The sequence below is a fragment of the Pelecanus crispus genome, chromosome 2, assembly GCF_030463565.1.
Source record: "Pelecanus crispus isolate bPelCri1 chromosome 2, bPelCri1.pri, whole genome shotgun sequence".
Lineage (NCBI taxonomy): Eukaryota > Metazoa > Chordata > Aves > Pelecaniformes > Pelecanidae > Pelecanus > Pelecanus crispus.
In genome coordinates this window covers 50,106,549-50,129,454 of record NC_134644.1, presented here as the reverse complement: position 1 = coordinate 50,129,454, position 22,906 = coordinate 50,106,549, and the positions used below count along the sequence as shown (strand labels likewise).

Sequence of the window (22,906 nt, the reverse complement as noted above, 5' to 3'; positions counted from 1 at the left end):
TTTTCTTATCTTTGTCTTGTCTTCTCTTTTTTTTTTTCCCTTCTTTTTTTTGTAATGCCTGCATGATTTATCTTTTGCTTTCTTAAAATGTTTCTTTCAATAAATAACTGAGATAAATCTGCTTGGTTTGAAAAGAACCAGCAAGTTTTGCTAACTTGGTGCCAGTCTGCGTGCTGGGGTGGGCCCGCAGCCAAGCTAGCATTTCAGTTCAGGTCAGATTTGGACAAAACAGAGTAACTAATTATTCTCTGCAGCCTTCTCTCCAGGTTTCTGTCAGTTTGGACTCTGGCTCTGAGTGCAGTGGGGCTTGGAGCAGTGCTAGGACAGCTTTCAGTGGTTGAATGCACGCAGGCAGCTGCAGCACAGAAAGCCAGGTCTGCTCTGGGAAGATGAAGTGTCTGCTTTTCAGCAGCCCTGGGTGCGCTACTGCAAAGGGTTCCTGAGCGTTTTTAACCCTGTAGGGTGAAAACTGATGGGCGCAGCTATCGGCTGCCGGAAGAAATTGTTAGCCACACTAGGACTGCCAGCGTGGTGCTGCCGGAGTTGGGAGTTACTTTTCAGCAGTGTTGTAAGTATGTTGGGTTTCTTCCTAACTTTCACCAGACCTTTCCAATTACTCCGGAGTTTGCAGGGCCCTGGAAGAAATGAAGTTTCGTTAACTACAGCATGACTAAGGATCTCCAGCAAGATGATGCTGTCTCTCTTCTTGGGCCAGTAGGAGCAAGACATGACCACCAGTCCCTGCCCCAGGGAGTTTAAGAGTCAGAGCAAGGGTGGAAGGAGAGACCTGGAGGCAAGGTCACATCCGCAGGGTCAATGAGGAGCAGAGACATGTCTTCAGTTTGTCCATCACGCTGCCCTTTTTGGGTAGATCCGTGTTTATTTGCTTAAACACGGATTAGAGTTGCTCATTTAGAGGTAGTTAAAGGGTGATGCTGCTTTAAAACCGGTCTGTCGCAATCACAGGGTAATGCCTGAAGTAAGTAAACTGGCTTGATGCGTCATTTTCCTTGGACAAGGACTTTCTCTCCCCGGCCACTAATAGTGGTTTTGGGCAGCCTCGCTGCGTTTCTCCCTGCCAGGTGGAGGGAGCAGGTCCTGCTAGCAGATGCCATCAAGGGCGTGAAACTCAGTTGTCACTTCTTACTCTGTTATCAAAATAGTTTTACACGGAAGTGCGGTGAGATTTGAGAGGTGCTAGGCGAACACGCAACGCCCTTTGCGAACCTGCCGTGCTGAATTCTTCTCCCTGCGGTCCCTCCCCACCACCACCACCGCGCATCTGCCCCGCTGCCGCTGTTCCCATCCTCGATCAGGCAGGTCCGTGCCTGGAGGGTCCCGGCAGCTTCCTCATGAGGTGGAAACCATCACCCTATGCTCTCTGCCTGGCTTGGGTTTTGGATTGGAGCCCCACACCCAGGGCGGGCGCAGGTGGAAGTGTGCTTGGCTGTGCTGGCTGTAGCAAGAGGTTGGGCTGAACAGCCGAGTGCAGACGTCTTCCCCCTCCTCTGGAGCTCCAGAGCTGACCCTGGTCTTTAGGCGATGGTGGTGGCAGGAAAGCCTGGGCACGAGGAGCAGCTTGGACTTGCACTTAGGACAGCTTTCAGCCAGAAGCTGACCGTGCGTGCTGGCCCTGGCTCTCCTTCACCCCATGGGTCACCTGAGAGTCAGCCCCCTTCGGCTGGTGGTGCCACCGCCACCAGGTAGCCTCTCCTTAAAACTGGCTTCTTTCTTGCCTTGTCCTGCAGGAGGTGAGAAGAACGTCTGGCAGGATACATGATCTGTAGGTAGCGCCTACACTGGGTCTCTCTGTTCAGATGTGGCTGACGGAGGGAAGGGAGGTAGGGGCCAGGTAGTCAGGCCAGCTCTGTTTCGGTGGGAAATCCTTAGGGCCTTCAGCAGGCGCGAGCATGGTCTGAAATCGATGAAGATTTAAAGGGGCTAAGTGAAGAGGTACGTTTTCCTCACATCGGTTGCAGCCAACAAGCTTATTTTATGCAAGAAGTAGCAGAAACTATAGGTCTGTGAACAGCCCTGAGCACCACTTACTACCACCCAGGCTTTTGGCAGGGTCATTAGGTGGTTTTAAATGCATATAAAGTTTGTGGGAGTGAATGGGTGAAGGAAGGAGATGTTGCTGTAGGCAAACAGGGCTGTTGCCCAGTTTACGTTTTTGCCAAAGGCTTTTTTCATGGAGGTTTGGTGACAGTCGTGGCCACTGTTAACAGCATCTCTCAGGGTGGGTGACAGCGGTGTCACCTGCATCTTGTGGCTACAATGAACCGCCTGGTCCTACACTGCCGAGCCACCATGCCGAATTACAGGTGTGGTCACCCAGCCGGTGACCCCAGCCACCCCGCCAGGTCCCGCTTCTGACCTCCGTCTCCCTCTCTCTCTTCCAGGCACCTGCGTGAAGTGCAGCAAGGGAGTGTATGGAGCAAACCAGGCTTGCCAGGCCATGGGCAACCTCTACCACGATGGCTGCTTCACCTGCGGAGCCTGCAGTGAGTACCCCCCGCCCGGCCTGCAAACTCTTTGGGCTTAACGTTTTTCTGGTGTAAAGGGGGAAAAAAAGGAGGTGGTTATTGAATTAGCTGCCAGCTGGAGTCTGCTGCAGCTGTGTGTCTCGGTGGTGGTGGTTGCTATTTGTTTTTGAACGTTGCTCTTGCAAGGCATGTAGAAAAGATGCTTTGGATTGCGCTGGCCCTCTGCCTTCTGGTATGGGGGATGGTTGTTTTCATTCCTCTGTCTCTCCGTTACAGCTATGTTTTCTTACTCATAAGAGTATTTTTTCAAAGTGGCAGTGAATATGCCTTAGCTGGCATTTAGGGTTTTTTTATTTGTCGCGTCAGACTTTACAGTCATTCTGGCCTTTCAGTCTGCGGACCCCAGGCAGAGCCGCCGGGTCGGTGCCGTGCCGAGGGCGCAGGCAGGGTGCGAGTATCGGCAGCGGGCTCTGCGAGCGCCGGAGACACCTTTTCGGATGGAGCTGCTGCGCGGTCGGTCCGGTCACCATGTTTTCACTGCATGCGTTACCTGTACTCGCCGTAATCGTTTTGCCCTTCTGAGGGACCTCTGGTCAAAGTATCTTAAGTGCGTGAATGACCCAAATTACACATCTTGCTTGTTCTTTCTCTGGAGAAATGGAGCCATGCCCGAGCTGAGGGACGTGTCTCTGCCAGCTTGCTTTCTGGTAACTGCAGGGAGGGAGCTGGTTATTGTACCAGAGGTATCAGGCTGGGAGCAGCGATGGCGAGCCCCACGAAATCTGCCTGGGAAGCGGGGTAAATAGTTCGCCTGGCCCCACCGAGCTCCCTGCCACGTGTCAGACCCACACGTGAAGCTTGCTGGAGTGTATAGCGTGCTGCAATGTATGTATGGATCCTCCTGAGCGGCTTTTCAAGGAGGTCCATGATGGAGCTGGGGTGAGGAACCGGGCCGCTTGATTGCAAATCATGGCTATGTTTGTAAGACAGTGGTTTTCCTATTTTGTTGTGTTTAACTCTAGGGCTAGCAGTGTATTTTTAGAAATGTAGCTGTATTATGTGGTGGCAGAAAAAAAAAAAATAATCCTTCTGGTGCTTTTGTATATATCAGTTTGGTTTTCCCAGATGAGTCTTAGGGTTTTTCTCCTGTTGTTTTATTTAGAGTTGTAAACTCATCAGGACTGCATGTGTTTTGTTTGGAGCTGTGAAGTGGGAATAAATATAGAAAGATGTGTGTGCTTTTTAATAATAGCTGAACCTTGAACTCTGCTCATTTCCCAGCTGTCCAACACCAGCTGCCTTGCCTCACCTATGTTTTCAGTAGAGCACTTCACCGTCATCTGAATGAAGACAGGAAAACTGAAAAGAAGGTGGTGGTGTTTGTGTGTGGTGGCAGTTTCCTAAAGGCTCAGAAGTCAACAGCTCACTCTTTTGTCCTCTCTTACGAATTAATTTGAAATCTTCTCCTGTGGAGAGGATTCCTGGCTGCAGACAGAGCGTTGCTTCAGGGACCTCTCGCCCTCCGTGGCTGGGCGGCCTCCAAACTGCCCTTGCACACAAAGCTCCTGTTAAAAGTGATCCAGCAGCAGGTTCGAGCTGTCTTAATTTTCTAAAATTAGTACTGCCCAACTGGTGCTTTAGAAAGAAACACTTTCGATCCTCCTTTTAAAACAGATTTTACCATCTTTATTTGGAGACCCACACTAGAGAGGTGCTTGTGGTTGCAGAGGTATCAGTGGTTACTTCCATTTATGTTTGTTTGTGTTTGGTTAAAACATAGCTTAATCCCATTTCTAATGAGGTGGGTTGGTGAGGGCTGAAAGAATAGCTATTTGCTGCTTATTCTAAAAGGCAACCCTTTCCAGAGGTTTCCAATGCAAGATGAAAAGGTTTGGGTGTCAGGTGAGACTTAGAAAGATGGAGAAAACCTAAGTTTAGCGAAGTGAAGCCTGTTTTCTCTTTTACCCAGGCTGTAACTGAGGCATCTCTTTGGAGGTGTGCTGGAGCAAAGGGTTTCAAATGGAAAGTAAAAGAAAAGCTAGTAAAAATTCTGGTTTAAAAAAAAAAAAAAAAGAAAGGAGGGGAGTAATAATAATATTTCTCTGAGTAGAAACTACTGTATTTCCATATGAGATAAAAAAGGGGAATGGAAGCCGCAGCAGTATAAGCGAAAGCCTGTTTCGGCTTGTTACATGCAGGAGAGTAAATTACTCATGAAACCTCAAGTCCTTGCCATTGGGGCAGCGGCCGTACCGAGGTGGGAGCTGGACGCGGCGGTGGCCGGCACGGGGGGCGGAGAGGAGGCTGCGTGGCGGCGTGGGACTTGTGGCACTCGAAGGAGAGCGGTGCCGGCAGTAGCGGCGTTGCCCTGACGTACGCGTACCTCTACAAGTGGCAAGGCTGACAAGAAACCCTCCGGTACGGGGGGTGGTTTCCTGCGCTGCCGCTGTGGTCTGCAGGGCCCTCCGTGTCGGAGCTGTTTGCTCCAGGGGTTTGGGAGTGTCGTGGTTTAGCCCCAGCCAGCAACTAAGCACCACGCAGCCGCTCGCTCACTCCCCCTGCCCCGATGGGATGGGGGAGAGAATCGGAGGAGTAAGAGTGAGAAACACTCCTGGGTTGAGATAAGAACAGTTTAATAACTGAAATAAAGTAAAATAGTAATGCTAATAGTAACAGTATAATAATGATAATAATAATAATGATACACGAAGCAAGTGATGCACAATGCAATTGCTCACCACCCGCCGACCGATACCCAGACAGTTCCCGAGCAGCGATCGCTGCTCCCCGGCCACCCCCCCCCCAGTTTCTATACTGAGCATGACGTCATATGGTATGGAATAGCCCTTTGGTCAGTTTGGATCAACTATTCTGGCTGTGCCCCCTCCCAGTTTCTTGTGCGCCTGGCAGAGCATGGGAAGCTGAAAAAGTCCTTGACTAGCATAAGCAGTACTCAGCAACAACTAAAAACATCAGCGTGTTATCAACATTCTTCTCCTACTAAATCCAAAACACAGCACTATGCCTGCTGCTAGGAAGAAAATTAACTCTATCCCAGCCGAAACCAGTACAGGGAGGCACGGGGAGGGCGTTCGTTTCCCCCCCACACCACCCCAGCAGCGTGCTTTGCCGCCTGGCTTGCTGTGCTCGTAAAGGCGTAGCTGGGCTGATTTTTCTGATCCATCAGGCCTCTCTGCAGTGCAGCTGCTGAACTGGTGCCTGGGGTGGTACATGCCGTCCTGCCCGGCGCCCAGGGAGGAAATGTACCCAAGGGGAATCCCCCCTTTTTGCAGACTGCGGTCATTTCCCCGTCCCCCGCGCCGTCGGCCGCAAGCCGAATGAAGGGCACGCAGCCCTGTAGCTACCCAGAGAGAGAGTGCATGCTTCTCTGCAGCCTTGCTGTCCTCTGTGTCGCTGCGGTATATACGACGAGACCATTTTATCTGCCAGAAAAATCAATATTTGTCCGGACAGTGTTGTCTGTCTAGCTGCAAAGCACCGTCTTGAGCAGCCTATGTGGAAACTCTGGTTTCCAGCTGAAAAGTAAGTAGTGATTTTAAGGTCAAGTCGAGTTCATCTTGGACACCGTCCAGTACAACCTTGTCTTTGAGAAGTCAACGTTGCTCGTGATTTCAATCCTAAAATTTCTGCTCCGGTGGAACACTCAATATCTCTGCTCCAATAAATAAAATATACAAAATTACCTATTAAGGTAAAGCATATTGTCCTCCAGATATTTATATCTGCTGTCCTGCTGTTTTCATTTTAGTGAGGATTTCTAATTTTGCTTATAGTTGGATTTGTGTCCAAATGTGCATTAGCTTCCCAGATACAGAAAACCAAGAGGGTCTAAGGAGGGGAAGGGGAGGTTAATACCTCATGGTGCCAAATTTCCTACACCCTCTGTTTCCTGATACACATATGTTCAGAGATAAATGATAGAGCAATTTGTTGAGCGGAGCTACACATACGTTACAGGGTTCAGTTGTCAGGAAAAAAAAGGTAATGTTTTATCTGAGCCACTGGCATGTAATGCAGAAAATTTGGCTTAGAGGTCAAAACAACAGATTTAGAATGATTACTTTGGCATAAATCTCTCATTTATCTTCTTGTTTGTTACAGGGCAGAGACACAAACAAGACAGCTTTTTGCAGAGAGGGAGAGGAAAAAACTTCGGGCTCTCTTTCTGCTGGATTAGTAATGAATTATATTTGCTTTATGGGAGGGCCATGAAAGTAGGTTAAAAAAAAAGAAAGTCCTCAAAACTCATACGGCTATTTCCTGCAAGCTCAAGGTGTCTGTTTCCGTCTTGGGGTTTTTTTTTCGGTTTGTTGGACAAACAGTTGTAGTTATCAAATGGTTTGTTACACATTAACCATTTAAGTTAAATCACCTCCTCAGAACACAAAAAACGCAGGCGTTTCCAGATGTTGATATTTATTATTTAGGTAGTAAGGAGATCTTATAAATTATATAGGTTTAACTAGACAGTATCGCTCTAACCTGTTGTGGTATTTTAGTGTTTTCTCTAGGATTCAGCCAGGCTTATATCCGACTGTTGCAGATTGCCTGGAAAACACACCTTTTTAGCTCTGCTGGCAACATAATTTAGAGCATAAGGGTCTTGTACTTGAGCCGCTTGGTCCTCAGAGGAAATCTGAAAGCTAAAAAAGTGCAAGGGAAGTGTCACAGATGACTGTGAAGGAAATCGGTAGGCAAGGAAGGAAGTCAGAAAGAAAGAACTGATTGCAAGGTGGTTTGAAGGAGGGTTTGATGTTGAACTGCACCAGAGGTCCAAAACAAGGACCAGATTTTGAGCCCGTGTTACAAAGAGGTAGAAACCTTGTGTGTTTGCCCGATTACAGAATTCGACCTTTGACATGTCAACATTGCTACATTACTTTCTTTTTCTTTTTTTATTGTAAGCTCAGATTAGTGTTGATATCTGTGTAAAGGTAACAGGCTGCTGTTCCAGTGGCAAAGTTTGAAATAACACGAGCTGGCTGTCTCGTGACACCCTCTGGGGATATATATGGGGTTTCATTTAATATTTCGCAGTGTAGTTGTGTTTAGAGGTATCAACAGTCATGTACTAAACAAGGTAGCTAAAGTATCGAAGCAGTGTATCTGGGAGTGTAGCCCTCTTCTTGAGCTAATTAGTCTCGCCACAGTGATTATAAAGCACGGCTACTTAGAGCTATGCAGCTCTTGGTGTCTTTGGGATAATTGTGTTGAATAAGCATGCCCCATATTGGTATATAACCCCTGGAACAACAAGGCCATGGTTTTTATTGGTATTGCTAAATAACTCCACAAATAGGAAGTCACCTCTTTCTGCGAGTGCGACTTAATCGCAAGTTGCAGGACAGACAGCCTCACCAAGTGCATTTCCCTGCGACACATGTATGTGTGTGGTTATCTTCAGCTGCAGAAAATACCAGCTCTTCTAGTGGAGGCAGAATTTACTGCTTGTAACTGGATATGAACCCACTATACTAATCAACATGCTTGAGAATGCGCAGATCTTCAAAACGGAGAGTGCAAAGTACTGCCGGTAATCCTTCCTCAGCATCCCTTTAATAAAATTATCATGCAAGTGTCCATGTAGTACACAACATATTTTTTTTAGCAAAAGTAATCTCAGAAAAGATTCAGCCGTGCCTGGCTTTACTGACAGTTTGGGAGATAGGGAAGGCATCAGTGTGTGTTTCCGCTCCAGTCTAAATTGCTGCTTTGTTCTTGCTGACTTTTTGTCTTCAGTCCCTCAGCTCGCTGGTGAGAAATCCCCACTGTTTGGCACAAGAAGTGCTTGCCGTAGATGAGAAACGCCAGGGCAGCTTTCACGGTAGGATGACGGTACTTGTTCCTCTCCTGGCCAGATTTCAGGGTGGCAGCGCTTTGGGGTCTGAGCTGAAGGGGCTTTGGCATGGTCCAGGTGTCCTCCCTCAGTAGATATCCCCGCTGGAAAGGTGCAAGTGTTCAGCTCACACGGCAGGGGATGCAGTCGGGGCTTTATCAATGTGCTAGTGGTTTGAGTCCATTGCGTGTGTTTTAGTGCTGGCTGAAAGTCTGAAATCATTAGGACAATGTGAGAAAGAAGTTTGAAACCTTTAATGGAATGTATTTCCAGTCTTTCTGGTCTTTTTATTTTATAACGTCATCTTGAAAGTACTGTTTTTTGTTAAGAACAGGCATAGGATGAATTGTGCTGTAAAGATTTTAGGGGGATTCTTGTAATGTTTTAATGGTACCTATGAATAATTTTCTGAGTACTGGCTCAGTAAGCACTGAGGCCTCTTCCATACCTAGAGAAACTTAAAAATCACTCTCTTGTGTAGTTTCGGTGCAGAGCTACATTCACCAAGGACGCAGAGATCGCCTCCCCCTCCTTCCTCCTCTGAGCCTCTGCGCGTTTCGATGACAGTCGGTGGGTGACGGGGTGGGAGGCCAGCCCCGATGGCTGCCTGGGTTTGGTGCATTTTGGGGAACAGGGCAAGCTGTCCCCCCAGTGATGCAGAGAGCAGCGGGGCACTGGGTTGAAAACCGGTACCTCAGCAGGGACTCCCCGAATCGTAGTGCTGCTTTGTCCCACGGTGACTTTACGTTACCTCTGAATTTTGAAGCTTCTAGGGGTTTTCCCTAAAAAGAAAAACATTTGAATATCTTCTTGCAATGGCTTGCCATCAGCAAAGGAGAGGTGTTGCTCAGTTGCGTGCTTGCTGTGGTTTCGCAATGTTTCCCTCTGAGGAGCCATTTCTGCCTTCACCTGTGGTTGCTTTGCCGTTAGAGGCAGGTGACCTTCTCTTACACATGCTAGAGCATGCTTTTGGCTTTCGGGAGTCAGATCATTTTCTCAGAGGGTGTTTTTTTATTGCCTCAAATGTGTGGTGAGAGCGTGGAGGGCATTTTTTGCCGTTTTACAGTACAGCTGGTAGTTGAGAGAGAGACTGCGCTGAACTTAATGGTAATGGAGCTACTGTGTCTTAGCGCAGTTTTTCTAAGAGGCGTCCTGCCCTCCTGTCCATGGTTTCACCAAGGCTTTGATCTGACCTGGGGTGTCTGCCGGTTGATCACAGTCTGAGTTTACCTGATTTGGAGGATGTGCAGGCGTCTATGTGACTCTTTCGTCCAGCCCCAGTTCAAGAGCGGATTGGAAATACTGACGCTTCTGTGCCAGACTCAGCGCTGCATCCAGCTTTAATGGTGGCCAACAGAAATAGCACAGATGGCAGAAATTAAGTAGAGCTCTGATGCTCGACCTAGTCGGCAGCACACGGTAGGACACCATACTGCGTGTCAGCAAAGCCAGTGTCTATGGAGGGCTCCAAAATTGCGTGTGCTGGCCCGGCACCAGTGGGTCGTGTGCTGCTGATTTGTGGGCAGCAGGGACTTTTGTATGGTATGAGGGAGCCGAGGTGTCTGGGCTCTGTCTGTGCCTGTTGTGCTGCCTGCAGGGTGTGCATGGACCAGAGTAGGTTCTTTGACCTGAACCTTCTCGCAGCTTTACGTGGGGGAAGTGAAAATTGGGGGAAGGACCGCAGCTTGAGCCAGAGGCACCCAGGACTGATGAGGAGCTTGTTTTGATCCTTAGCAGCTAGATGGGTGGTGTTTCCAGCCTGCTGTCCTGCTAGCGTGTCAGGAGGTTACATCCACTGAATCTGGAAACTGAAATCCTTTTGTATTTAACCTGCCATTAGTACGTGTCCAAATTTATCTTACTGGTGTGGCTCTCTAAGGACTGATTCTTGTAATGGCAGAGGCCCAGGGCTGTCAGCATGGAAAGGACCTGGGAGCAGCTGCCAGTCTGCAGTGATTCTCACCCATCTGCTGTGCAGGTACCACAGGGAGCTCCACGGTGCTTAGATAAGTGATAAGTGAGGTTCACGCTGCCTCCCCAGCAATGTGGGGTCCTGGTCGTGCATCTCCATAGAGCCCTGGGATCTGGACGTGGCCCTGTACTGTTACGTGCACCGAGAGCAATCTCTTGTCTTTGAACACGGGTTTGTGACCCCATTGTCCTTCTAATAAATAATGGAGAAGCAACTTCAAAAGAGAAAGTTGGGTCCAGCTCCCTGGCAAGTAAATGATGCATCTCCCGGCATCCTCCTTGGGCTGTTGCAAGTCCCTGGTAAACTCCTCTCTGTATGAACTTCAAAAGGAGAGAGTTGTCATTTGAGAAAATGATGGACAAAAGCACCAGCATCCTGGGAGTGCAGCCTGGTGGTATGTCTATTATCAGCTGCTAAGCAAAGTGTGTTTATTTTAGGACAAAGGCAGTAGTGACTAAGCTTGAAATATTCTGAAATTGGTACTGAAATGACCTCGAGGTCATCCTGAAGGTCCCACAGCTAAACAGATTAGACAGATGCGTTAGGGATGAGCAGTACATAGAAGCACGAGGCTCAAACCTCCTGTCAGGAAGAGGATCAAGAAATCTTGTAACATCAGTGAAGATGGTAGGGTTGAAATGCTGAAGAATTTTAGCTGTCTAAATTTTTTCAGGTGAGAGATTAGCTAAATTCAGGGTGAAGTGAAAGTGAAATACAGTCAGGAGCCAGCAGCTTAAGGCATGTAGTAGAGCCATTGAGCCTGAAAGCAGCAAGCCACTCCTTAATATTCCTGGGTTTATCCAAGGGTATCATCTCTGTAGTCATCATGATGCATATTTAAAGTGATGCGTATTTAAAGTAGGCAGTGATCAATATGTGACTTCTTATATGCCATTTAAGCTCCCAATCTTTCCTTTCGGCGAAATTATGACAGCATCTTTGTGCTCAAGAGAAACCTGTGCCAGCCTCTGCAAGCACACAGGCAGAAGTATTGCTTTTGAGAGGGACTTGTTTAACTTAAGGCGCTGTCATGGCAGGGAGCTCAGCGCAGGACAGAAGCCGCTGCTGCCCTGCTCTGTGCTGTGGGGCAGTCCCAGCACGGTTTGTTTTACTGCTGTGGCTGCAGCCAGAACGTGCATTTCCCAGCTCCACGGGGATGGTCCCCAGCGCAGCCTGGGGAAGTGAGCTTTTCCTGCATCTTGCTTTCCTGTGTGTATGATGAGGAGAAGCTTCCTCACCTCAAAGGGGTGGTGGGAGAAGTCCACCCTGATGCAGGCAGGGAGAGGCTGAGAGCAGCAAAGAAATTGTCTCTGTTTGCCTGCACCGCTCCTGTGGCGGCTGCAGGGGTACCTAGTTACTCGCTTTTTTGGCAAATTTCCATTTACACTTCTGCCAGGGGCTTAAAGAGAGTTGTGGAGAGGAGCTAAACATAGTCAAAATGACCACTTCTTTACCAAAGAAAGTAATCAAATCATCCCCCCCTTTCCCTCAAAGTGCTCTTGGTGTCAGCACCTCTTCTTCATGGCCATGTAACGCCAACAGTCAAATTATAAATCCTTTATAAAGGGGTTTATTCCTCTGCTGAATGAGCTTGCAGCAGAAGCCTGGAGACAGCACACTGGCTGTGGCACCTTCTCTGAAGGTCTGTTGCCATCAATCTTGACCTGCTAATGTCACAGGGTTAAAAATATACCGGGTGCAGAATGGCTGGTAAATGCTGGTTTTGTCACCGTGGAAAAATGACGTGGTGGCAGCGATCCAAACCTCATCCCCTCTGCTGTGACGGCTGCTGCTCACGCACCAGTCATTATCCAAAGAAGTGTCTCCTCATTGCGTGGCTTCACGCATATGTTTTTCCCCGCCGCTGCCAGCTTGTCTTTAAGGAGAGACATTGCATACAGGTGGAAAGTTGCTCGGGCACCTGCCTGTTGCACTAAACTGGAGCCTGCGCTACCGCGTAACTTAAAATCACAGTTTAATGTTTTTTCTTTGTTTTTAGGAGTGCCAAATCCCAATGCTCTATTTAAATCAGCGGGAGATTTTTGAGGGTACTTCTTGCTGCATTAGGCTTGTTGGTAACTCACCTAGGACCACCGTTGACAAAGGTGCTGCAAATCCCAGGTATCCCCATGCCTCTTCTTCCCCTCCTCAGAGATTGGGACTCTGCGACTGCCAGCGAGCGTGCCGGGCTTACCTGTGGATGGGCAGGCACACAGGAGGGGTTATCCTACAAATACTCACCCTGGGTTATGGGCCACAAACCCAATTTAGAATGTCCAATATTAGATACTTTTTATTTTGGGCTCTGGGTCCTGTTTTGGTGTTGGCAACCTTGGCAAAGCATCAGGGTAGGTGAGAGAAATCAGAGCAGGATGCTTTCGGGTTTGTCGGGTTTTCTTCCATGCCCCGTCCAAGGTCGGCGTTGGTGCAGGGATGGGCTGGCCTCCGGGTAACGCGGTTGTCTCCAGCGGGGATTAGAGGAGAATGGGGGACGACGAGCGTGTCGGGGCGGCATGCTTCTCACTCCTGCGCTGCCCGGTAAACACGCAGCTGAGCAATGCCTGCAGCTCAACCACGAAGCTGCTGCACGTGCAAACCGGGGCTTGCTCCTTGAGAAACACGCTGCCACATCCTCCGCCCGCCTTGCTGGCTGAAACCTGCGCAGGGCACCAAGGGCTACTGGTGAAATGTTGGCCTGGCTGAATTCACTGGCAAAAACTTCAGAGCTTCAGTGGAGCATCTCCATTTCCTGAGGAGCAGTGCGAGTTGTTTCCCAGCCTGAGAGTGCCCTCTGGTGTATGCAGGAGATGGTAAAGCTCTTGATTTATTGAAGTGGTTTTACTTGGCTTCCTCCTTTTCTTAATAGTTTGCAGCCAGCGTGGTTAATCGTTGAAGGCTGCCAGGTAGGTGCATGCCATAAAGCACCGAGAGGTGAGCTCCAGACCAGTCCCATGTGTTGTCTGGCATAAACACCTAGCAGCTGATGATCATTTTTTAATCATACATGCGTATCAAGCAGGAGGCTTCTGGGCCCTGGTGTCTCAGTTCCCATTTCCTTCAGCAAGGCCCGGCAAGTCTCCGAAACCAGCCTGCGGCAGGTCCTGCTCCAGCTGTGCCCCCCTGCCCTGGGCTGCTCCCCCTGTCCCAGGCGCTGCCTCCGGGCATGTGTTTGGGGCTCCTTGACTGAGCAGAGCAAGCAGAGCCATGCCAGTGCTAGGCTGCATTTCAAACCCCTGGCTGAATAGGGAAACTGGGCTGCAGAGGGGTAGGAGAAGCTTTTTATAAATAAACAAAACCTAGCCCTTTTCTCCCAGGGGGAAGGCAGGGCATTTAGAAGTGGTGGCAGCGTGAGCATATGTTGCCATAGTTATGTGGAATGGAAGACAGACGGCCAATGTGAGGCATAAACACAAAAGCTGCAGTAAATATAAATCTTCTGCATGTGTAGAGTCCTTTCTTGGAAAAACTTTGTCGTCTTATCTCTGTTAGGACATTCTGGTTTGAAAGAAAAAAAAATATTTTTTTTAATGCTTTCAAATTTTTGTTGGCAGCTGCAATAATGAATATGCTGGTAGGGAGCGGAGAGAAACGTGTTCAGCGCTCTGGTGTTGCACTCTGCTGGAGGCAGACCGGGTGGTTGGGCATTGCAGTGGCTTATCTGGCAGCTGCTGGTTGAAGGCACCTTCTAGTGGAACAGCGTGGGAGGTGACATTTTGGGGAACGATGTCAAGTATGGATCACCCTCTGCATGCCCTTTCTTCTCCTTGCTCCTCTCCTGGGGTGTTTTCCAGCGTGAGTCAGAGTACCCTCACTTGCTCTTGCCAGGTTATTTTGTGCCACCTCCTGCCAGGAGGTGGTCCAGGCTTGCAAAGCCACCTCCTCCTGCCCGGAGATGGGGCTGTTGTCCGGATCCAGCAATTGGCGTTCATCAGTGACCACCAGTGGTAGAGGAGCTGGGGTTACTCGCGCTGGAGGCTGGGAAGACCCGTGCTGGGTTTGGGTGCTCTTCTCCGGCTGTGCAGCAGCCGTGCTTGGATGTCCCCATTGTTATTCACTTCTCAGCAGCCAGTTTTTGCTCACATTTTCTCCCTGCTCTCTGCTGACCTTTCCCTTATCTCTGTGTTTTTTCCTCAGGTCGAAAGCTGAGGGGAAAAGCCTTCTATTTTGTCAATGGCAAGGTGTTCTGTGAAGAAGATTTCCTGGTAAGCACGCAGCTGACCCTTGTGCTGGCACATCTCAGCCTCTCTGGCAGATGTGTACCTTTCTGCCCACCAGCTTTGCCCATGTGTCACACGGCTTTAGTCCAGCATCCTGCCTGGCGCTTCTGCTCCCCCTTTACCCAGGGCCAGCCCCAGCCATGGTGGGTGGCTGCCCACACATGGTGCTGGACGTAGCTGAGTGAAAGACCATGGTTTTGTAGTGCAGAGCCTGTACTTGAAGCCGTAGCCTCTTGCGATGGCTCCTTCAAAGCGTGTCTCTGTGGCCATGCTGTGGAGACAGGAGCCAGATGAATGGCTACAGAAGAATCAGTGAGAGAATTTCCCCTTACAATGAACTGGTTTTGCTTGGGTGTCTTAATGGATATCTTTCCCTTGCCCTCAATGGGTTTTGTGTGAATGTACCTGAGCATGAAGGAACCCTATGGTCCTCTCCTTGGCTGGTGGAGGTAAAAAGTCATATCCCCCCCTGCCCTCAAGCCCCCATAGATTAAGCCTTCATTGAGACTTGAAAAAGTCATATTTGCCTATTTATTAGGGAAGTCTAGTGATTTCTGTCAGACAGAAGTGAGTTAATCTTCTTTGCTCTCATCAGTATATTCTAGACAGGCTGAAAATGGAAAGATTGGTTAAATGTGTCTAAAATATTTCATTTTTCGAGTTTGCATTTCCACCATTCAGATAGGACTGAAACCTTAGACAGATGATGTGTTGTGCCTAAGGTGCATGTCGCAGACATGACAGGCAGTTCCTTACTGTTAGATCGTAGCAATAGCAGCAAGAAAGGTGCTCTGGGCCAAACTTGAATGTTACACTACCAGAGGGCTGGGACGATACCACTGACCTCGGGGAAGCTCCATTAGACCTATACCGATGTAACCAAAGGAAGAATTTGGCTTTCCGAGCCTATATATGCAGATGTTGTGATATGAATTTGTGATAAACACAAGTATTCCTGGCATGTAGATTCACATGGTCAAATAAGAATATAAGTCTTATTAGTAAACGCCTTATTTGCATGTGCATTTATGGTATTTACTTATATACTTAATTAAACTTAAATTTAGGACTTGAAAGTTACAGGAACTCATACTGCTGAACAGTGGAAGTCTGATGTCTTTATAGAATATCCTCTGTGGACCCATCCACAGCTTCATATACTGAAAAAAGCACTGGAAAGTTTAGCTTGCATAAGGAGTACAGAAAAAGGCCGAGCAAATAACACCCCATAATATGTTGTTGTTTATGCTCGACTAGCCTTGTGAAATTTTAAACCAATTCTTTTTTGTCCTTGCAGTATTCTGGTTTCCAGCAGTCAGCTGACAGGTGTTTCATTTGTGGTCACTTGATAATGGACATGGTAAGTGATAATTGCTTTAGGAGAAAAAACCCCACAGCTTTTTAGAAGAATGCATCAAAAGCAACATAGATTCATATCCAGTACTGTCTGTTATCATCTGGTAGTCTGCCTAGTGTGAGATTGGTAGCAGAAAGAAAATCCGCTAAGCCTTTTGTTGATTTTTGCGAGGAAGTGAAGCTGGCACGCTGCTGTATGCAATGCAGAGACTTTGCTCTGTCCTGTTTTCAGTGCAAATTGAAAAATCAGAGCCTTCAGTTCTTTCATCCTCTTTTGAGCTTCCCTGGACAGTGTATTCATAATCCTGTCGATGCCTCCTGCTCAGAAGTGCTGTGGCTCTGCAGTGCTCCCTTGCTGTGGGGCATCAGTGCAGCTCTGCTGAGCCTGTCTTTCCTGTAGTCAAGCCATGGCTTCCCACCTGCCTTCAGGATGAAGCTGCTCTCTTGTTGCTGCCTGTGGTGGGTGCTGGAAGGTGTTGGGCTGATACCTTGGGGAATACGTTCAACCCAGAGTATGTGACCCAGACCTCAGTTCAGATTTGTCCAAGTCCTCGAAAACTGTTCGGTAGATGTGTGGACGTCCTGCTGAAGCAGTCAGTTCTCATTAACCTACAACAGGTACCATCCATTCAAGACTTGCATGGAGCGGGTCATGGCTCAAGGGGTCAGCTGGCCTTTAACCAGCACTGGGCAGCCTTTAGTTGTGGGTGATTCAGAGGGAGACAAATTTGTGGTCATGTAGCTGGTGAGCTATGGCTGAAGCAAAGAAATTACGGATTTCGGAGTGGTTAGTTTACAGCACGCCTCCCAAGATTTTCCCAATGCGTATCGTTAATTATCTTTGCTTGCCTGCTTACGCTGAAAAGCACTAAAACTGGAAAAGCTATTTTATCCTGAGAAGTGGTATTCCAGGTAGTAATTGCTGCCCCAAAGCCAGCAGGGTGAATTGCATCTGCTGAGTTCAATACAGCTTCCATAGTCTGTGTTAATTAGAAAGCCAGGCTAGTGAGTACAAAGCTCTTGGATATCTAAGGCATTATGAAAACCTAGCAAGAGCATTTGTTTCAGCCTCTCATGGAGAATATAAAGATGTATTTCCTTTTGTTGGCCTGGTGTGTCTTACCTTGTGATCCTGCTAAGTATTCTCCAACTATTGGCTTCAGAAATTATTTTCTTTCCTTTAAATTCTGTCACTTCTATCCTTTGTAATGCTAAGTATCTTGACTGAGACTCTAAATTGTTTTCTTCCCCATGCTAATAATTCATTCTCTGGAACCAGGTGATACGTATTGATTCCAGCTGCCCTTTCCATCCCTGTTAACTCATTTTGCAGATGAGATGCCCGAAAAAAGACACAGCCCCGCTGATGAATATGCAGCATTGTCTGATGTAAAGCTGCGTGTTTATTATTTTCACCTTTATTGGCTGTTCACATGCTTTTTTCCTGTCTCTTGGTTTGTTGCAGATCCTGCAGGCTCTAGGGAAATCATATCATCCAGGCTGCTTCCGATGCGTGGTCTGCAACGAGTGTCTGGATGGTGTGCCATTCACTGTAGACTCTGAAAACAAAATCTACTGTGTCAGAGATTACCACAAGTAAGGACAAAGTAAACGGCAGAGATGCCCCAATCAACAAGCCTCTAATTTAGCTTTTCAGCTAATTAGGAAGCGTGGATTAGTAAAATAGGGACAGGATTAGAACGTAGAAGTTTGAGGATGGGGCTAGACCCTAGAAATTCCTGATGTCTCTCCTCTTGCGCTGCCATTGACTTCCTGTGTAACTCTGAGGAAGTCACTTAAGCCCTGGGCTTCAGCTGCCCCTTCTGCTGCAAAGCAGAGATAGTGAGAAATAGTGCTCATGAAGTGTTCAGTGATGTAAAAAATCAGTCCACTCTAAAGTAAGACTGTGAATGCCTGTCGACATCAACATGAGTTGCTTTTTGAGTAGTTGCAGGGCTGAGTTTGACTTTTAAGGAATGCTTTTAGAAATCAAAGTGAAACTTTTATCCAGCTCTAAATTAAACAATGATAAATCCACTTAAAAAGCCACTTGTCATTTAGTAAAATAAAATGGCTGCGCTCTTAGCTTGTAGTTACGATATTAGAGCTGCATACATTCTGAGCGTCCGTTTGGTTCGCTTTGCTCCTTGCTCCATTTTCTGAGCAGGCAGAGTATTAAGTGTTGCTCAGGCAGCCCTGGGAGCTGTTCTGTGTTGTGCCAAGATTAGAGTTGCCCCCGTGAGCCACCGTTGTTCTGAAATGATGCACGTTTCCTTGCTATTTCATTTAATTATCTATTTATCATGTTACGTTGTGTTATAAGGCCTTAAGGAACCTTATGGTCCCGTGGTGTTTTCTCTGAGGTTTCCTGCCCCGGTGCAAGGCTGCCACTTCTTTACTTAATGTGTTTTTCTGGGGACGGTCCTGCTCAGTTTCTCCTCATTCTCTCTTCCAAATCTCTTAGTAGCAGCCAAGAATTCTACAGTGTTTTGGGTTTTTTTTCTGGCACTAAATGTAAAATGTAAGGTCTTTTTTTGCCTGACTGAGCAAGTGCGTGCCAAGCATTACTTACAATCAATCCTAAAATGAATTTATGATCTTGGTATGTAAAGCTTTCCTGTGGATAAGTTATTTACAGCTGCAGCTTTTTGTCTTATTGCCGAGAGCGTACAGGCCTCTCTTTTTATGTTGATCTCTAACTTGCCTTCACGTTCTCATTGCTCTTCCAGAGTTTTAGCTCCAAAGTGTGCAGCGTGTGGACTTCCCATTCTGCCCTCCGAGGTGAGAGCCTTTTATTTCGTATGTCATGTCTCATCTCTTGCTCTCTTTCACACTTGACCCTATGTCAAAATGAATGTCCTTGGGGATATGGAGAGATGATCGCTTCCTCCAGCATGCAACCTTTTGACCTAGGCTCATACACTGCCCTTGAGATGTGACCCTTCTTTTGCTCGGTAATGAAGCTTATTTCTGCTGAGCCAGGCTGCTTTTTCCATCTCCTGCAGGATTATATTGCTGTTAGTTTTATGTTCGGGATACCTTTCCTTCATGTCAGTAAATGCTGGTGGTGCTCATGAATGACCTCTGTGTGACCACTCTGGGACAAATTCATTTTAATACTTGGAGGGGATGAATCTTGGGCAAAACCAATTTAAAATGCTGAGAAATGTGATATATTGAAATTACCAAATCACTAATGCCTGGTTTGGGATAGATGTGACTGTTAAACAGAGAGAATTTAACATTTCTGATGTTACATTTTAGAGGATATCTGCAGTCGATGATGAAGCTTTACTGTAAAAATAACTGCAGGTGGCAGGATTTATTTGTGGTGTCCAACCAGCTGCTCAAATCCGTTTGTTCAACATTCACATTATTGCAGGAAGCAATCTACAGAGCACGTGTCTGATTCCTGCTGTAATCCTTTTTAATTTCTCTTTTGCTGGAATGCTTACAGGGGTCTGATGAGACCATTCGGGTTGTGTCCATGGACAAGGATTACCACGTGGAATGTTACCACTGCGAGGTAGGTCAGCAGCTTTCTCAGGGAGTGGGCACTTAATAGTGATAACTACTATTATTTTTAAGATGGAAATAAATCTCCTCCCTTCCAATGGCAGTAGATGAGCAGTTCAAACCTTGCATTGTGCGACCCTTTCTATCAGTGGCCGAGAAATTTCCAGTTTGAGGACAAAAGTTTTTGCAGCAATGTGTCTCAGCTGTGATTTCATTTGCTATCCATAAAATTATGGCCAAAGAGTTAATTATCACTTTTAAACTTGGCAGTTTATTTGTTAATGAAGGAAACACGGAGACTTAATCAGGTTCTATTGCTGCCTTTCAGAAGCCTTGAGCTCCAGATCACATTAGCGTATCTGATTTCCAAGTCAGATTATTCAAAAATGCTAAGGTGATGACGGATCCTGTCTGGTGTATGTTACCTTCACTCTCATGGGAAACAAACGTAATTGGGGCTGGAGAAAGGATATGGCTGCACAAAAAAATCTCAAGGGATGCCAGCTCTTGAACACCGTTTGGTCTCCGTGCAGGGCTTCCCAGAGAGCCTTCATGCTCCGGTTCTGTAAATTAAAAGAAATAGATGTCTTCTCTCACTGTACTCATATGCAGTGGAAAGAGGCCCTGACTCAGGCTGGTTTCACATCAGTACAACTGCAATGAATGTAATGTGACGAGGTGAATCCTACCTGAGGGTGTAAGGAGACATGAGCACGTTTAAAATACATAGGGTTGCATCTCTCCACGAGATAAAGCTTATTCAATAAAACGTGTAAGACAGATTTGTGCAAGGCTGCCCCTCGAAATGCCTATTTCAGATGCTTTCCTTCTCGTGGCAAATGTTGGACTTACTAGGAAGGAGCTGTTGGCTGTCTGTCTTCTGTCCTTGTCACAAAATCACCCTCCTGGAAGCCAGACCCCTCTTGATGCTGGAAGACGGACACGTGCTCTAATAATTTGCCTGACCTCTCATTGCAGGACTGTGGGATGGAACTGAACGACGAAGACGGGCATCGCTGTTACCCACTAGATGAACATTTGCTTTGTCACTCCTGCCATCTGAAACACATAGAGAATGGCACTACCCCAGCAGCTGTGTACCAGCACCACTACTAGCCAGTGTGGCTGACATGGGAAAGCCCAGACAGAAGACTTGATACGTGATCTCCCTCTCCCCACCCTCAGTTGATTTCCTGTGCATGTTTTTCACCAGTCGGCAATGCTTCTGTAAAAGGATGTGAGAGATTTTTGCTGGATTCCCAGAGTCTGTATGCTTCTGAGTTCCAGCTGTGTCAAACCACGTCTACTTGACCAGGAATGTTGACATGTTATCTAAACTGATCAGTTTACTTTTATGTGCCTTTTTCTGGTCTCTGGAGATTCGTCTTGGCTCATTTTGGAAGATTCTTCAGTGAAAGCACAACTTGCTGTCATGCCTATGAACTCAGCTTGTGCTGTGCACAATTAAAAAGCCAGAGGCTGGCTTGCTTGCCTGGCTGCCGGGGACATCCCATCAGTCTACTAAGCGTTTCCTGACAAGCACATTTCATCAGATTCCCTGAAGGACATCAACCTATTAATACCAATTTTTAGACATGCTCTCTCTCTTTTTATTAATTCTTTAGGAAAAGAAAAGAAAGGGCATGCTTGGACCTTCCAGTTAATTCCCCGAACTCCAGTATCAAGTCTGGCTGTAAAAGCACCAACTCTCCAAGCACAAACCAGGCGTGCGGGCTGGCAGGTGGAGGCCGACATCCCATTTCAAACAGAACAAAAAGCTGGAACAAGCTAGGCTAAGCTACCGTGGTGACTTGGAGCCCAGGCTTGCGTGTCAGCGTGATACGCAGGGGCTGGTCTGCTGTGTCAGAGTCTGAATAGCGGATTATACTTGGAAAAGAAAGGTCAGGATGCTGAAAGTGTGGACACTGGGGAAATCCAGCCTCGTTCTTGCTTGCAGAGCTTGCTTTGGAAGAAAGCTCTCTGTACACAGACACTTGCCTGAGTTTTTCAGCTTGTCCCCACAGCTCAGCCCTCAGCCTGGCCACTTCTTTCCGTGGTGTTTACCCAGCACAAAGCCATTTCATAGTGGTGCTTATTTAGAGCTCTGGGAACAAACTCGAGATTGTTATGAAGGCTTTGTTACACAGGAATTTAGAGTCCAGCTCCGCAACCTGTACTCAAATGAGTATGTTGGTATAAACAGATTTGCTCCCATGAATAATAACAGCTTATCCGAGCAAGGGGTTAGTGAGTTTGGCCCTTGGTTTCTGTTCTGCTGAGAAAGCAGAAAGGCAGATCATTTCTCTTTTTGAACCCCCCTGCTTTATAGTCCAAGAAATCTGCTCCCCCAGTATGTGTTGCATGTAAGACAGATGTGCCTGCAGTGCATGTTCTGTAGGTACCAAAGCTGTGCAGCCCCTCGTGTACAGGTACAAAGTTTTTGTTTAAGAAAAAGCTTTTAATTTAAAGTCTCGGATGCAATCAGGGATCTTAGCTACCCTTTCCGACATTGTGTGGAAAACTAGTTAAATCCTAATGTATCCATGCTAAAGATGTAAATTCAGTTCTGATTGATAGAGGACAGGATGACATTCTTGAAGATCTTTTTAGTGAGAAAACTACAATAAATTAGCTGAGCAGTGGCACTGGGACTCCTGACATGAGCCTGTGCCAAGAACCCACTATGGTTCAACCAGACCTCTTTTCCCGTAGCACAAATGTAGCTAGATGGGTGCTTGAACTTCACACTGTGTAGTCAGACGGCCTTGTGTACCCATTTGGAGCAGCACAGGTGCCGGCTGCAGCAAGCTGCCTGTCTCTGCCTGTGCTAGTTAATACCACAGGCTTCCATTTTGAGTGGTGCAAGTTGCTGCGCTAAGTGTTAAATAGAGGCACAAGCATCTGCTGTAAAACAGATGAAGACCAGTGGTCTGTTAGCACCCTCCTACACGTCTGTAGCAGCTTGCCTTGGCTGAAGTGTGAACATCTGAAACTGCCCAAGCCTCAGGAGCTTGGTGGTTTTGGCGTGGAGTTTCATCGAGCCAGCAGACCATCCAGCCTTCTGCCCCATCCAGCTGTAAGCGCCTCTGCCTGTTGCTGCTGCTTTTCGGGATGGGGCCGGCAGCATGTGGCTGGAGGTCGGTCCCACGCTGGAAACCATCCAGAGCCTCAGCTTTTGTGTAGCTTGGCTCTACGGTGCCATTTCTCCTGTGGCCATGCAACCCCTCTGTGAGTGACTGAAAGTTCAAGGGGGGACACACTTTCCCACTGCAGTCTGTGTGGCTCTGGGGCATATATAATTCAGAGAGTTTTATCTCTGCTTTTAGAGAAGGTAAAATTGACCCCAAATATGTGAGCTCCCTAGAGCCTTAAATTTGGCCTCCAAATGCTAGATAGTGAAGGGATGGGAACCGACACAAAATATATCGTGCTGTGTCCAGGCAATGCGGATTGGGGGCAACAAAACACCCAGGGCAGATCCTGCAGTGCCCTCACCCCGGCA

At 47.4% G+C, this 22,906-nt stretch overlaps 1 protein-coding gene across 1 annotated transcript in view; it reads left to right on the top strand.

The window, feature by feature from the left end:
- The window catches only part of LIMD1 (LIM domain containing 1), a 29,865-nt gene extending 9,345 nt beyond the window's left edge, over positions 1–20,520 (top strand). Inside the window, 7 exon segments of the mRNA XM_075706134.1 lie at positions 2,403–2,504; positions 14,450–14,517; positions 15,830–15,892; positions 17,354–17,484; positions 18,618–18,669; positions 19,346–19,414; positions 20,383–20,520. Coding sequence (XP_075562249.1) covers positions 2,403–2,504; positions 14,450–14,517; positions 15,830–15,892; positions 17,354–17,484; positions 18,618–18,669; positions 19,346–19,414; positions 20,383–20,520 — 623 coding nt within the window.
- The last annotated feature ends 2,386 nt before the right edge of the window (positions 20,521–22,906 follow it).